We start from the raw sequence: 17,380 nt of genomic DNA, 5'->3' as shown, positions 1-17,380 counted from the left end.
TTCTAAAATACATCTTTACTACTCTTCTCTTTACATCCATCTGATTGCACTCTTTGTCCTTGCTCCTAAAACCAATGTATTGAATCTTCACCATAATATCCTGGATAGTACAGTGGATTGAGGGAATTGGCCACTATAAAGGCTTTTAACATATTGATGCAAATTATAAAACTATAAGCTATAAGTATTGACCTTTCCAGTTCCTAGAAAACTGAAACCCAGAATGAAATGTGTTTCAGTAGGAAAAGTAATCATTCACTAGCATACCTATTTCTAGAAAGCCATAAATTTGAAAATTCTGTCAATCAAAGTCAAAGATCGGGGATTGGTAGCCTTCTCTGACCAATGTACCTAAAAATTTAACCACCTCTTCCCAAGATTTTATAGGTCTCCTTCTTTGCCCGGTATTTTTTTCCTTAGCACTTGTTCCTAATTAGTTTGCTAATTATTTGACTTGCAATTTATACTTGTATAGCATCTGTCTCCCTCTCTGGGTTGTATGCCCTCTGAAGGCAGAGATTTTATTTCTTTCATTTACTTTTTTGTTCATCCCCTGCCCCTAGAACAGTGCCCATCAATTAGTAATTAAGTATTTGTTGGATTATTTAAAGAATGAATAAGCAACAAACACAAAATCTGGCAGAATTGTATTTGTTACAACACTTGTTCTAATAAGGTTAGAAGTCAGGAATTAATGAAGCACAATCAAATGCCAACAACTTTGAGAATGCTACTTGATTTAACTTTCCCCAACAGTATGATGGAATTAATATATATAATGTCACTGCTGGTCACACAGCTTTTGTTAGAGGTTGAGCTAAAATTTGGACCCTGGTCTGCACATCGCTAAAGTCCATGCTTTTTCTATTGTATTATACTGACCCTCATATAATCTCAACCCCTCTAGAAGATGTGTAACAAATATTTTAAAGGATGGGCTTAAGTTACAAAGGCTAATTGTGTCAACATACTCATACCCAGGACGCTCTGGAGACCTGGAAGAAGCAGTTGGATATTTATGAATGGCAGTAAGTATCTCCTTGATACTTGAAAAGCATAGAGTCCCAAAACTCCTCAATTACTCACACCAAGTCTCAGGTGATCAGGGAAAAAGAAGACGATGAAAAGTCACATAGTTCCTTCATGAATGATGGGAGAGGAAACTGCACCAACACACAGATTAAGAGACTATTTGATTAGGGATCTGAAACACTTAATCTCATGCAGTACATAATCACCATGATTGCAGAATCATAGAATCTCCTAAGCTGATAACTTCACAAAGAAAGCTAGCTCACCAACTCTTACTGATTTTTCATGAGGCTCTGTTTCAGGAATAACCATATGCAGGTTCAAGCTCCCTTAGCCAACAATCCTACCCTATGCTGTCTGCAAGGATACACTTCGGATTCAAAGACCAAATAGGTTGAAAGTAAAAGGATGAAAAAAAAAAAAAAAAATATATATATATATATATATATATATATCCAAACAGTAATCAAAAGAAAGCTGGAGTGGCTATGCCAGTGATTGTTACCACAATATCAAACAAAAACAGACTTTAAGATGAAAACTACTACTACAGATGAAGGACATTTTGTCATGATAAAATGGTCAATCTCTCAAGAAGGTATAACACTCATAAACATATTTGCTTCTAATAACAGAGCCCCAAAATACAAAAAACAAAAACTGACAGAATTGAAGAGGGAAACAGACAGTTCAATAATAGTTGGAGATTTTAATACCCCACTTTGAACTAGAGAGAATATCAACAGAAAATAGAAGCCTTGAACAACACAATCAACTACACCAAGCAGACATTTATAGAACCCACCACTCCACAACAGCAGAATACACATGCTTCTCAGAAATGCATGCAACAGTCTCTGGGACAAACCATATGTTAGGCCAAAATCCCTTACCCAAAATACCTTAGGCCATATATGTTTCAAACTTGAAATTGTCCAGATTTTTAAAATATGATATGGCGCATTTTCAACATAAATGGAACATTCCACATCCTCAGCAGGGTCTATCTAGGTCAACATCCTATTTTATAATCACAGTATCTCTACAGCAAAGCATATGGATATTGACCTCAACTGATCAATAACAACTATCAATAGCTTCAGGTCAATTCAGATGTTCTATCATCAAATGAATTACAAAAATGAAAATAAAATTTAAACACCTGCTGCTTCTACTTTCAAACATTTTTCAAGTGGATCCACTTTTTTTCATGTTTGCTGCCATCATGGCCTACTGCTCTGTCCTTCCACCCATTCACCAAGGGAGCCTCCTAACAGTATTCTTGCCTCAGCCCAGCCTCTCTCCAACCCAGTCTCCACAAAGCAACAAAAGACATCACTCCACTGACTGAGACTTTCCAGAGCCTTCTGCCTGCCCTTAGAATGAAATGCAAATTCCTCATGAATGAGGAAATGCATGAATGAAATGCAAATGGCCTGCGTGGTGAAGTGCACCCCTGCTTCCCTGAAGACATCATTTGCTCCTCCTCAGTCATGGTCCTCTTTTTACTCCCTCCAACATACCAGCTCTTTCCTACTCACAGTCTATGGTTTAGCTGCTCTCCCTTTCAACATGCTCTTTAGAGTTTTTCAAAGGTGGGATTATCATCAACCTTTATGTCTAAGCTCAGATGTCATTTCCTCAGGAAGACTTTCCCTACCCCTTCTATCTAGATGGACTTAGGCTTCCCCATAATTTTTTTTAATAAACTGAATTTTGGAGCAGTTTTAGATTTACAGAACAGTTGCAAAGATAGTGTAAAGCATTCCTTTGTACCCTGCACACAGTTTCCCTCACTGTTAACATCTTACATTACCCTGACACATTGGTCACCATTAATAGGCTAACAGTGGCGCATCACTTATTAACTAAGCTCCACACTTCACTAGGATTTCACTAATTCTTCCCCGATGTCCACCTTTTTCTGTTCCAGCATCCCATCCAGGACACCACCGCATTACATTCAGTCCTTACATCTCTTTAGCTCCCTCTGGTCTGTGACAGTTTCTCGGGCTTTCCTTGTTTTTCCTTCGCAATGTGGAAGGGGCATTTGTAGACTATCCCCCAGTTTGGTTTGCGCTGATGGTTTTGTCATTATTAGACTAGGTTGGAGGTTGTTAAGAGGAAAACCATAGAGGTCAAGTAGTCTCATCACAACATAACAAGGGCATGTGTTATGAATATGACTTATCATGCATAAGTTTAAGATAAACTTAGATAAGGCAGAATTTGCCAGGCTTCTCCACTGGAAGGCTACTCCATTGGCTCCTCCCACCCTATAACCAATCTACTCTTGGGAAACAAGTCACTAAATACAGCCCACACTCAAGGGGTGCACAGAGATGCGCCTCACCTCCCGGAGGGGACAGTAAGCAAATAAATTATTCGGCATTCTTCAGTTAGGGAGATTTGTCTCTTTCCCCCCCCATTCACTTATTTATCACTTATTTATATCAGCATACATTCATGGCTGTTCATATTGTAGTTTGAGTTATAATCTTATACTACGTCATTTATTTCATTCCTCAAATTGTTCCAGATTTTGCCACTGGGGGCTCTTTCACGTTGGCCCTTGTGTCCCTCTGCTGTGCCTCCACCCTTTGGTTTCTGGGCACTTCTTGACTTTCCAGCACAAGCCACTCCCGACCCGCCTTGTGTAAGAATAAGCATTTTGTATGTGACCCGTTCCTTTTATTGGAAAATGGTACTGGAAGCTAAGATCTGGCGCTAGGTGAGTTTGTTATTACTGGAGTGTCACTACTATTAGGCCTTCTCAACAGACAGAGCTAGGCAATGGATAGGCGTATACTAACCCACGCATAAGCACATGGCTATAAATAGTTGTATCTATCTTAAGCAAAACATGAATTTGTACTGACGTCTCCAACTCTAATCCAGCACCACATGGCTGAGTCTAGTTTGCCCTGTTTTAGTCACTCACTTTATTTCCATTAGAAGTATTCACATAATCTATAATTACCTAGTTCTTAAAATTTATTTGCTTATTTGTTTATGGTCTGTCCCTCACCATCAAGAATTTAAAATAAGAAGCAGAGGTTTGCCTGTTTCACCTTGCTCCTGGGCCTAAAACAGTGCCTGCTATATGATAGAGGTTAATATGTTGAACGCATGAAAAAATAATCGACAGGAAAGTATTAATTATATAATTCTTAGTAAGAAATAACAAAGATGAAATATTTTGAGGCTACCCCTTGACACAAGTGAAGTCATCTTCTAGACCAAAAACACACATATTAATCCATTGCTATGCCCTGTTATATCAATAATCTCCACACATTCATCATCACTTAGCATTGAAATTTTCCCTACAAGCAACTCAAGAAATGGTTAGTTTTCTCCTCCTAAAGTTTACTATAGTAGAGCTTAATCACGTCCAAAATGAAAGTAGCATGTTTCTATCTCAAATGTCCTTATCTGTAACAGATACTACCTTCAGTCTCAGTAGGGTGCAGGTCAGAGAGAAGAGGTGGGCAGGAGGTAGGGAGATTAGTCACCCATTGTTATGTGTTTCACCAAATTAGTCAAACAAGTTTCAGTATCCAAGAATCTTTCCCACCATATTCTAAGAACCACGTGTCATCCAAATGTACCCAACAAATCTTGACACAATTAGTTGTAATCTTGTTGGCTTAGCATTTTTTTTCATTTCTTTACACTACTTAAATTGCTGAGAAGTCATATCTAGATTTGAAAATGACTTTAATAGAAGCCTTAGCAGCAGGACTGAGAGGCCCTCATGAAGGGTACAAGAAAGCAGTTTCAGAAGGATGAAAAGGTGGTTTTACATCCAAGATTTCCTTTCAACTTCCATGAGCACCTGTGTGGTTCAGTCGGTTGAGTGTCTGACTCTTGATTTTGGCTCCGGTCATGAGCCCAGGGCCATGGGATCGAGTCCCATGTTGGGCTCCGTGCTGAGCGTGGAGCCTGATTAAGATTTTCTCTCTCTCCCTCTGCCCTCCCCTGCTGTCATGTGCTCTTTCTCTAAATAAAATAAAATAAATTTAATTTAATTTAATTTAATTTAATTTAATTTAATTTAAAAAAAAAAAGGATTTTCTTTCAACTTCCAGATTTGAGCCTGGGAATGCTTGATCCTAGGGGATACAATGTGGGTAAGAATAGATAACCCTTCCTCTCCAAAGGACTGGAGCTTCCGCTAAAAAAGTAAGGGGATAATGTTGTCAAGAAAATAAGAAAAAAGATGGAATGAGCATGAAACAAATATTTACTGAATGTTCCATGTATTCCTAGTAAACCCTGTGCTCTTTTTCTATTCTACTATAAATATTTTATGTTCTTTATTTTTTCTTTAAATTAATAAGAGATTCCTTACATACATATTTATGTAAAAAAAACTGCAAATGTAACATAGAAAAGAAGTTAATACTGGGGAGTGAGGGGGGGAGAGAAAAGAAAAAAGTACTCTCCTGTGGCTTCTAGAATATTCTTTCAACAAGAATATAAGTAAAATTCCCTGATACTTGTGAGAGAGGTTATCATTCTTAAAAATCTTTTTTGGAGGCGCCTGGGTGGTTCAGTCTGTTGAGCGTCCGACTTTGGCTCAGGTCATGATCTCACAACTCCTGAATTCGAGCCTTGAGTCGGGCTCTGTGCTGATGGCTCAGAGCCTGGAGCCTGCTTCGGATTCTGTGTCTCCCCTCTCTCTCTGCCCCTCCCCCACTTGCACTCTGTCTCTCTCTCTCTCTCTCTCTCCAAATAAATAAATATTAAAAAAATAATCAAAACAAAATCTTTTTTTAACAGGCTGAACAAACCAAGGAGAGCCTGTATCAATTTCTTGAAGAAACAGCTCCTTGTTTATTTGAACTATATTGTAACTCAGAGTCACGACACAAATGAGTATCATGGCACAAGATCAAGTCCATATATAACAAAGGAGCACCCAGAGGGTTCCTGTAATAAGAGCTAGATGCATATGGGAGGGCCTCCTGTGCCCAAGTTAAGCTTTGGCCACTTGCACATAATTAGCATACCAAAATGAGAAAGGAAACCAAAGGGCACACGAAGGCAATGAAACTCTATTATTATGATAAGAACACACTGCCCGAGTTTTAGCAAAGAGAACTGATAGAAGAGATAAACACTGGAGAGAAAGCAGGTTTTCAGACGCTAGTCCCCAGAGCATACCACACCTAAGAGGAAGGACAGAAATCCTCAGTAAATTCTCTTCTGGACTTTGCCTGTATAGAAATGCTTCCAGTTTGGGCCATGTCTTCCTACGTGAGCTGCTTCGTGCTGAGAGGCGCCATCCACCTCTACTTACACGGGACCTCATCGGGCTAAGTCATGTAGAACAGCTGTTGAATTATAAGTTACGCTCTGGCAGGGACCACGTGGTCAAATATCCAAGGACACAGAAAGCACAAGCCATAGCGCAGTGTTTCCTGGAGAGACCCCAGGGACTACCATCCATTTATGTGTAATTATAGGCGATTATCTCCTGCCGGTCCACTCCCTGCTGCTACGAACGCTCAGAAGCACACTCCCCCTTCCTCAGTCGCACCATTCTACTCTTACAGGGTCCGAAAATAGAAGGGAACCTAGTTGGTCACATCACGGTAAAGCCACGTGCCAAGCAGGAAATGAGCAAGGAGAAAAGAGTCTGTTCTCTTCCTCCGTGTCTCTCTGTGTTGGAGTATTGTTCTCACCAGTAGAAAAGCACTTTTGGAGTTACATCACAACTGTACAAACCGTTTGTCAAAAAAAAAAAAAAATTCACCTCGTTTTTAGCCAGGTGACAGATTCCACGCCAAAAGAGTTGTACCACGTAGACGTTCTTAGCAGCTCATCTATACCCATGATCATACAGCAAAATTTCCAGCAGATTATTCAGATTCTCTGAACAAATGCTAGATGAAATCCTTCAACCAGTGACAACCTCAAGAAAGCAAGTGTGTCACACATGGGTAATTTCACATTTACAGAGTCTTTTTTCATGACATTTTATTTTGTGAAAAGAGCAGACATGTCTCTCTGGAACCTTTTGTGGGTTTTTTTTTTTTTTTCCTTTCAATTTTAGGCTTTTAAAAATAGATCTCTGTATTACTCTCAAGGCTTTTTCCTGTGGTCTGAAGAACTGAACATACTTGCCCGAACAGCTTCAGAAGAGAATTATTAGAAAAGCAACTTAAGAACAAGCTGAAAACTCACAGCCAATAGATGGCTGACGTGCCAGCATCGAACGCACATTCGATCATTTTCCTTGAGATGTATTCTCACTGCACAAATATGAACACGGCCCCCTGGTTCTGTTCATCCTACTAAGACACTCGTTCATTCATTCATTCACTCATTCGTACTACAAACAGCCACTGAATGACCACAAAGCGACCAAGAAAGAGAAGCTTTCCCAAACTCTGTTGAGCTGTGTTACAGAATTTGTTCCCAAACCCCTCCCACTCACTGATAAGCTTGTCCTCCCAGAAGGCAGGCTTGGAAACCCCAATCAAACTCAACAACATTTTAAAACATTCAAAAGTGGGTGTTCTAAGCATACCTGTTGGGCTGCAGATAGCCTGGGAGGACCTGCTTTGGGGATAGATCTGCGAACACTCTCCAAAATGCTTTCTACAACTCAAAGGGACAAGAAGGTGGCCTACTCCAGGGACACTGAGGGCTTCTTCTGGGATGTCTCCGCCTTCTGCTTCTAACTTAACTGAAGCAGCTCCTGGAAATGGAGGCTTTGAGTTCAATACAACCAAGAAACTGTTCGGAAGAAACAATGGTTTTAATATTTAGTGTAAAGTTGATAGCATTTTGTTATGGAGATACAGTCCCACCATTTTCTGAATGATATAAGCGTATGATGATTTCACTCAAAATTACAAAGAAACATATAAAAATCTGGGGACACTTCACCCATCTCATTTTCTAAGAGGTCAGAAAATACCGAAGTCCATGTTGATACTTAATTTGTTTAAACTGGGGGTTTGGCAAACTACTGTCAAACCCATGTGGGCTCAATCCAGCTGGTAATCCACCTCTTTCTGTGGTGCCCACAAGTGTTTACGTTTGAAATCGCTGCGGTGTGGGGTGGGGTGGGGGAGACAAAAGAAGGATCTTATTTCCTGACATGTTAAGATTATATGAAATTCAACTTCCAAGGTCTACAAGTGAAGATTCACTGGGACACAGACACGCTCATTCCTTTACGCGATGGTTATGACTGCTTTCGTGCTAGGACAGGAACCATAATATTTTAGGCCCTCAGAGCCTAAAGTTTACTGTCTGGACCTTTACGGAACAGATTTGCTGACCTCTGGTTTACATACCAAGATTAATGTTATCAAGTGAAGACATTCTGGAGCCATTGCAAGGTTCCTCTACCCAACCACTACCCAATTTTCTTGCCACCGTAAGTTGCTTTACCCAAAAAGTCTGCCCAGTTCCACCCCAGGCTGGCAGCGGCGGTGGGGGGGGGGTTCCTCTTCCAAGGGCAACTGGGGAGGGGCCAAGAAAGTGAAGAAGAGAGGGGTATCAAAATAGAAATACACTTAACCAGAGCTAGGAAGTGTAGAAAAGCAAATGGGTATAGAAGACAGTTCTGGAAAGTACCACCATCCGGGCAACATCATCCCAGTCCTCTTTTGGTAAAGGGCAAAAGTCAACACCAGCACAAGATGCCTCAATGGACTCCATCTGTTTTCTCTGCCATCTCAGAACCATCTGGCCTTGAGACAAATTGTAACATCACTGTACACGTGGCCTATACAATAAATAAGATGGCTTATAAGTAGTACACAAAGTATAATTTACATATTTTATTCAGCAGAGAATCATTAATCTGTTCCAGTGAGTAAAATGAAGATTCATGTGTTTTGAGAATTAGTAAGCAAATGAAACAAAAATAATTTCAAAGGCGAGCAAATTGCCTCATGATGTGTTCTTTGTTTATTTTGACATTTTTAATTACCTATAAAATATGCCAACATATGCATTTAAATATTACATTTTAATGTTTCTCAGTTGTTCAGGCATGGTAACGAAAAGCTTCTCCTCAGCTTGCCATTTGCTGTTTAGCCCGCAGCGAATGTTAGTAAGAAAGCAGGGGTTAGAGAAAACCAGAGAAAGGGTGGTTCACCATGTCAGCCAGGTGGTATGTATGCAGACATTTTTAACCCATAAAAGGAAAATGCCTTGAAGTATTTTCAAGTATTTTGAAGTATTTCAAATGACAGCAAGCAAAAGCGATACAGTTCATGCTCTGATGTCTTCTTACTACATGTTCAAAATCACACTTGATTTTCTATAATAACTTGTCAACTTCTCCTGCCCTGTGTCAGCTACATCACGAGAATGACTGCATCACTTCTGAAGGTAGACCACCCCTTCCGTGACACAGCCCCACTCGGGAAAATAACGACCACAGAGTCCTCGAGAAGTTAGGACAAATAAGGTCCGGAACATTAGCCAAGAGGGACCCACCTGGTGCCAACTTCCTCTCTAATTCAAAACTGTCATGATGAGCCCCGGGGTTTTGAGAATATGGGTAGAAATGAAAACCGCTCTCAAGTCGTTCTCCCTCCTAGGAGACTTTGAGTCATTCTTACTGCTATGAGAAGACCTGTTGCTGACAGCACACTGAGTGCTGAAAGGCAAAGCAGTAAGGGGAATGCTGAGAAAAAATGTTACAGGCTAGTAAAAATGTCCAGGGGTCTAATATTCACAAAGGTGTATGGCCCCCATGCAACTCTCAACACTGTCCGAGGCAAGTTCCTTCCTCGCCCTTTCCTTTGGTACTTGAAGTAAGGGGGGAGAAGGAAAGCTGATGGGCACCACCATTCACTCTGACTGACACTCAGCCAACTTCCTGTGCCTCTTTGTGATTGCCCCCCAGGGATCTCTGGGGCTTCTCCAACCTCCTCTTGCTCACAGGCACACCCCACTCAGTAGGGGCATTTCCAAAGTATAAACAAATGACGCCTGAGAAACTGAATCGCACTAGTCTGTGCCTGGCCACCTGTGGAAGCGTCTCATAACTCCCGATTATGAGTAGACTCCAATAAGGACCCACGGGGAGGGATATTATCTCTGGAGCACATACGCCCTTGTGTGCTGAGGTTGTTATATAGCATAACACCTGATTCTTAAAATGCTGTTTATTCATTATGTACAAAAATAAATTTGTTCAGACGCTGAGATGTGCTCTCGAAGAAAAAGTGGGGTGTCAACATCCAGGGATAAAGAGTGATATGGAAAGAGAAGTCATTAACTTCATTTTGGTGACAAGAGATTGAAGGAAACAACAGGGACCTGTGAGTGACTGAAGGTCCCCATCTGTTAGCTGAATGAACAACTAATAATAATCAAAGCTAACATTAAAATGGTACCTACTATGTACTGGGCACTATTCTTAGCACTTTACATATATTTATGTATTTAGTCTTCAAAATAATGGATAAAATAGATGCCATTATGATCTATTAAAGATGACTTAACTGAGGGCACCTAGCTGGCTCAGTCGTAAAGCCTATGACTCTTGATCTCAGGGTTGTGCGTTCTAGCCCACATTGGGTATAGAGACGACTTTTTAAAAAATGAGTTAACTGAGGCACAAAGAGTTAAGTAATTTGTCCAAGGTACCTTCCATTTATAGTGTATTTTCCTATGTTTAAGGAGTGAAGTCTTTTATAACAAGTCTTAAGATTCTCCTACAATATGTTACCAAATAAATGTTATCTCTTCAACCGTCTATATTCCTTGCAAAAAGCACTGAAAGAATTCAGAACCTTGAATATAGCTTAATTAGTTAATGTCACCAGCATCTCAAGATAAAATTGATCTTATATGTCCTTAGATTCCACTAATTTTATACCATAGTATGAGATTCAAAACAATTAGCTTTTACTCTTAGAATATTATTAATGCATCATCTTGAATATGCTAATCAATAAAATAGATTCTGCAAGTAGGTAGGAGGGTAAATGCATGTTAATTACTTGGAATGTCTTAATTAACTCCATTGCTAATGATACAGCAATTAAGGCTTAAATATGTTTAGAGGATACATCCGTTTTCTACTGGGTCATGTTGCTGAGAATCGCTAAAACCCAATGGAATGGAGAGTTTTAGACCCAAATTCTCAAAGAATTCTAATCTCAATGAGAAAAACAAGTAAAACTAAAGTTCTAGACTCACTGCAACATGTTTCCCTCACACATACACCTGCTTCTGGTTAGCTATTCTTTTCCCTTCTCGGTCCCCATATTCCTCTGAGCACCAGGAGGTACCTCATGGTCATAATCACTTCTGGAAGTGCTTGGGGGTCTGCATCGAGCATCACTGATGAGTCAACCTCCTATACATTTTTTCAAGCTTGTTTCTTATTTCTGAGCCCTGGGAGGGGAGTTATGATGGTGCCTGTGGACCTATCTGGGCCTAGTGAGTACTTAATACAGAGACCAGGGTAGTTAGAGCCATTTTAGAAACTATCTTTTATTGTGGATTAAAGATAGCCACCCTCTTTAAAAGAAAGACTCCAAAGGCGGAGTCTATTTTCCCTCCTCTGAATGTGGGTTGGTCCTGTGACTTGCTTTAATCAAGAGAATACAACATACATGAAACTGTACTTAAGCGATCTGTAACTTCTGCTTTCATGCGCTTGGAACTCAACAACCTACTGTGAAAAATCCAAGTCACGTGGAAAGAGAACCGAGGTGCCAGGTGACAGCCCCTAATGAGCTTCCAGCCAACAGCCAGCACCAAGAACAAGTCACATAAGTGAGCCACCTTGGATGTTCCACTCTAGTCAAACCTCTGGATGACTACAGCTCCAGACTGACACCACATATGGAGAAGAACCTACGAGCTGACTTGGATCAACCCAGACTCTGAAGAGATAATGTGATTGTTGTTTAAACTATTAAGTATTTGGGGTACTTTGTTATGCAACAACAAGTAGTCAAAGCCTTTCTACACCATGTTAGAGACCCAGGCTAAAAACCAGTTCCTGATGGACTCAGCATAACACAGGATAAGCCATGATAGGCCCAGAAATGGCCATGATGGAATTGAGAACACTTTCCAATATGTGACGTGGTGACTAAGACCATGGACCTTAGAGCCAGCCTGACTAAATCTGAATCCTGGCCTTTGATTAGATATGTACCTAGTAGAAGTTATATAACTTTTCCGTGTCTCAGTTTCCATTTGTGTAAAACAGAGATAATACTTTTCCCTACCTCATAGGAAGATTAAATATCAGTATCAGCATATGTAAAGCACTTAGAACAGTGCCTGGCACAGAGCAAGTGTTCAGCAAATGTTCTCTATTAATATTATTATTTATTCTCTCTTCTGTTCTACATCCAAGGAACCACCCACTCACAGCTACAGAGGGCTCTATACTTAAGACATACGTAACCTTCCATACTTAGACGGATGTGGAAAGAAGAGGAGTGCCACAGCATACTTCCTGTTTGATCCTACACCATGAAGAAATGGATTTCTGCCAGGTCATAAAAGCATGAATGTGATAAATGCTAAATCTGATCGGCCTCACACCGGCAAGGGAGAAAACCAAAAATCAGAGTAAATGCTCAGTTTGTACGTCATCCGTAACAGAAATGTCAGACGATTAATAAAACTTTATCTGAGAATAACCTGCTCCTAGGTAGAAGAATCCACACTGTAGGAACTTTATAACTGATTTCCACTCATTAAGAGCACTGAGCTTTAGGGGCGCCTGGGTGGCGCAGTCGGTTAAGCGTCCGACTTCAGCCAGGTCACGATCTCGCGGTCCGTGAGTTCGAGCCCCGCGTCGGGCTCTGGGCTGATGGCTCAGAGCCTGGAGCCTGTTTCCGATTCTGTGTCTCCCTCTCTCTCTGCCCCTCCCCCGTTCATGCTCTGTCTCTCTCTGTCCCAAAAATAAATAAACGTTGAAAAAAAAAAATTTAAGAGCACTGAGCTTTATATGCATATGACGTAGTCCTGGAGGGCTATTTCTCAGGCATGTTCTGCGCTATCATTATCAGACTTATATCAACTTTGTTTCTAAATATTATTTGGTCGTTAACTCTACCAAACAGGTCAGGTTGCAGAGCAGGGCAGTATCCGCATGTGTCGTAATAAAATTAGTTCTAGTGTATTAGTAACACTGGGTCCATTTTGGTTTGGGGTTTTCGTTGGTTTTGTTGTTGTTGTTTTGATTTCATATCATATACACATTTTGAGGAACTGCTTTTGTTAAAATGACACTGAATGATTCCTTTTATGAGTGAAACAAAACATAGTAGCAAGCACTTCATTTTGCTATAGAATTAGTAAGCAGTATTTTTTTGTCCTAGCCCTTTGTCTCTTCTGTATTTTAAAATTACATCAAGGACCTATTTCTATTTACTTCAAAATTAATCATCCCACGTGAATTAAGATATAGTAGCCATAAGTTCTTTAAATACTTAGCATTCTGTTTGAACTCCTGAACATCTGGCCATGGTACTTCTCATGGGACTTTTTCACTGGAGGCCCAAAGCTGCCCCTTTCCCATCTCCCCCAAGTTTCTAGTCATAGAATTATTGTAGATCCAATTATACGACTCTTATCCTTGTATCTGGACACGGTTCCATGTGTTTTTCAAGACAGCTACGATATATCCATAAATTGATACCCAAGTAGTTTAATCAATTAGAGGTTCTGGGAAAATGTGTTAGGTTTGTGCCTATCTTCAGCATGATAACATCACTCCTCCACATTAGTTATTCTTCTTTCCAAATTATTTATAAGCCTTAGGTCAACTTGAAAAAATTCATATTTTCATTTCATGCCTGCTAATCATGCTTTAAATGGTGACTATCAGAGATGCAAATTAATTGCAAACCATACGAAGGATGCACAAATTAAAATCTATGAAATTTAAATTATGAATGCAGTTGTATATCAGCTTCCAGGTCCCCCTGCAATCACTAACAGTCTCACTTATTGTATATTATTCAATGCAAGCTGCATTTGTTGATGTAAGCAGAAATAGAGAGATTTTATGACTTTCTTCCCCTCCTAACTTTTCCTTTTCCCTCTTTTGTCTTCCTTCCTTTGTCTCTGTTTTGAATCTCCACTTTTATGTCTGCCTAACTTCAGCTCCAGGTTACTACCAGATCTCATCAGTCACACACTATTCTGCATTAATTTAATACATCATTTTTAATATTTTCAATTTTACATCCCACCGATCGATTCAAAGAACCTGAATCAGCCCCACCATAAAAAAATGAAAGCCTATTTTTCCAAGGGCATTTGTAGGGTTATGGCAATTGTGTTTTATGTGATTATACACAAAAAGTTTAAGAATATACACAATTTCAGTGGTATTATTGAGAGTAACTGTTGGCAATACCTCTGAATCCACTGTGTACTTGAACACAAGAAATGATTAAAGTAGCCAAAGCTTCTAAATGTAACATCATACAAAAAAGAACCTAGTTAAGTGAAGAGTCTAGTTTTCAGATTAAAACTAAAAGACTCAACTGAAGTTTCCAGACTAGTAAAGTTTTACTTTACATGCATGTGTCTTCCATCAATGCAGCCCATTCATGGCTTCAAAGCTTCAATTAACAAAATATTATAAAAATAGTGTAACATGTCCAATTAATAAAATCGATTTAACTGGAGTATTTCACAGTTTACCAACCTGTCCTTTTAGAAGCAAAGATGGGTATCATTTTATCGAAGAGCAACAAATTAATAATGGAAACCATTTGAATAAAATGTCTCTTGAGTTCCTCAGATTAAAAAGTGTCACAGATTTTTCAAAGCACAACTCAACAAATTCTTCATCTTGGTTTTATTTTGATTTGCATAAAATGTTTTTGAGTAGCATTATGTCGGTATCCTTCATAATAACTAAACTCAAGTGCACACATGTTTAGCAAGATCATTTCAGGAAAAAGAAATGTCACCGATGTTTACCTGGCAAGGCTGTTTCATTTTAATGGCTATGACATGGTATCTGTAACAGCAGAGCTCACAGGTCCAGGAACCCCTCTCACTGATCCATTTCAGCAGGCACAGCTGATGTGTGTACCGAACGGATCCGTCACATCGGCAGGGATTTAACAACTCCCCCTGAAAAGATAACACCTCAGGTGAATATCTGTACTTGTGCCTCTACTTAAAAAAACAAAACAAAACAAAACAAAACAAAACAAAACAAAAAACCTAACACTTGCTTTCTTTTCTTTCAAAGCCATTTACCCAGATGGATACAAGCATCAATCTACATGAGAAAATTAAATTTTTATACTTCTGATGGGAATGAAACTACAGTCTTAAAACTATTTCAAAGATATTGCTTGATGTTATGACATAAATGTTCTACCAACACACAAAATGTCTGCAAGATATAGCTCCCAATACCCTTGGGGGAAAGCTGTACTATTAAACCTCTTTAATAACTTTTAAGTGGATGGTCAGATGCATTTCCTCTGCAGTTATTCTTAATCATTGCTAAAGAAGAAATGCATGGCATCCCTGAAAGTAGCTTGCAATAGCGTTATGCTTTTATTTTTTCTAAATGTAGCGTCATAAATATTGACTTAGGGCACTATATTCCTGAAAGCCTGCATATTCTTACGCAATTTCCTTACTTTTAAAAATACTAAACCTAATGTTTTCTCAGACCACACATTTTGTAAGAGGTATATTATCCTGCTGCCTCCATGATCACTCTCACAGAAGTTTGCATGTACCCCTAACGGAGTTTATAATGTTAGAATTATGTTTCTAACAAAATAAAAAAGAAGTTATTAGCTAAATACTCTTTCTTTCGCAAGGTCAAAGTACATTCCTATTTCTCTTGTAAACACTGTGACATGCTTTTCACATCAGTGAGTCAACATAATTTGCAATATGTAAAGCCCCTGCCCTTTTTGGTTTTGACGTGACTCACCCCCAGTTTGTATTCTAAGACTCTCTGCCTCCGTAGGCATGTATGGAAAAAGGATTTGTTTCTATCTATAAACCAAAATCCATGTAGCAATTCACAAAGGAGATACTTATGACATTATCATTAAAGCACCTGAGGAATGTGTAACTGTAAAACCAGGTAGGAAAAATTAAGTGCAGACCCAATTAAACCGTGCGTTCGCCACCGGGACATTCTCATTTGCCTTGACAGAAAGGGAAAAGGGAACCCAGGTAGCTGCCGCTGAGTTGGCTGGACTGGACCAGCCGGGCTGGAGAAGAGCCGGGAGGCGAGCGCTGTCCGTGGTGCTGAAAGGTCGACCGTCCTGGGCAGGCGCCGGTCCAGCTCGGACCGGAGCCCCCCGCCGGCACCTCCGGGGTCCCGCAGGGCCTTCCTTACCTGCTCGGCGCCCTGGAAGCAGATCTTGCAGATGGGCTGGTGGTGCTGGTGCTGGTGCCCGGCGCGCTGGTCGCCACCGCCGCTGCTGCTGCTGCGGCTGCTACACACCGAGCGCGTCTCGGGCTGGTCGCTGGCGCCCCGCCGCTCGCCCTCCCCGCCCGCGCCGGCCTCAGGCTCCCCGGGGACGCCCTTCCCCGCCGCCGCCTCGGGGACCGCCGCCTCGGGAAGGCGCCTCGGACCTTCCCCGGAGTCGCCAGCCGCCGACACCTCCTGGCCGGCGGGCGGCAGGGGCGCGGGAGGCGGCGGCAGCTCGTCCGCGCCCCGGCGCCGCGGGACCACCTCCGTCGGCGGCTCGTCTGGTCCCGCGGCGCGCTCGGGGGACGCGGGCGGCGCGGGCGGAGGTGGCAGGTAGCGTGGGGGCGCGGGGACCGAGGCCGGCTCTCCCGGCGGCGGCGGCGGCGGCGGCGGCGGGGGCGGCGACGGGGGCGGCTCGGTGTCCCCGCTCTCCGCCCCGCGGCGCCGACTGCCGCTGTGGCCACCCTCAAAGCTCATGGTGGTGCCGCCGCCGCCCTCCTGCCAGCCCAGCTGGCGGGCCGGGCTCGGGCTGCAGCCGAGGGGGAGAACGGAGGGGGTGGGAGGAGAGAGAGAGAGGAGTGGAGGGAGGGAGGGAGGAGGGTGGGGAGGGGGGCCCGGGCGCCAGGGGCTAGGGGGCGGGACGGGGAGGGGACGCGGAGGGCCCGGCGGCGGCGGCACAGGCTGCTGCTCCGCGGAGCCGCCGGCTCGGCTCTGGTGGAGGCGGCGCCGAATTCGGCTGCGCGTGAGAGCCGCGCCGGGGGGGGGGGGGGGGGGGGGGGGAGGGGGGAGGGGGACCGGAGCCGCCCCGCGGGGGGGGTGGGCGGGGGAAGGAGGTGGAGGGAGCCGGCGCGGGGCCGACGTGGAGGAGCGGAGGGGGGCGCTCCGGAGGAGGGGGGGCCTGAGGAGGCGGGTGCGAGCCCCGTGTGGGGTGCGGAGACC

At 42.2% G+C, this 17,380-nt stretch overlaps 1 protein-coding gene across 1 annotated transcript in view; it reads right to left on the bottom strand.

The window, feature by feature from the left end:
- The window catches only part of MARCHF11 (membrane associated ring-CH-type finger 11), a 103,576-nt gene extending 86,658 nt beyond the window's left edge, over positions 1 to 16,918 (bottom strand). The window contains exons 1-2 of the mRNA XM_047074401.1: positions 16,367 to 16,918; positions 14,974 to 15,129 (exon numbers count right to left, since the gene is read on the bottom strand). Coding sequence (XP_046930357.1) covers positions 14,974 to 15,129; positions 16,367 to 16,918 — 708 coding nt within the window. The remainder of the gene's footprint in view (positions 1 to 14,973; positions 15,130 to 16,366) is intronic.
- Positions 16,919 to 17,380: the final 462 nt, after the last annotated feature.

The sequence above is a fragment of the Lynx rufus genome, unplaced genomic scaffold (genome assembly GCF_022079265.1).
Source record: "Lynx rufus isolate CCGP_SWC_20201006 ecotype Redwood Valley unplaced genomic scaffold, mLynRuf1.p SCAF_1, whole genome shotgun sequence".
NCBI classification, from domain to species: Eukaryota; Metazoa; Chordata; class Mammalia; order Carnivora; family Felidae; genus Lynx; species Lynx rufus.
This window is presented reverse-complemented; position numbering and strand designations above follow the sequence as displayed.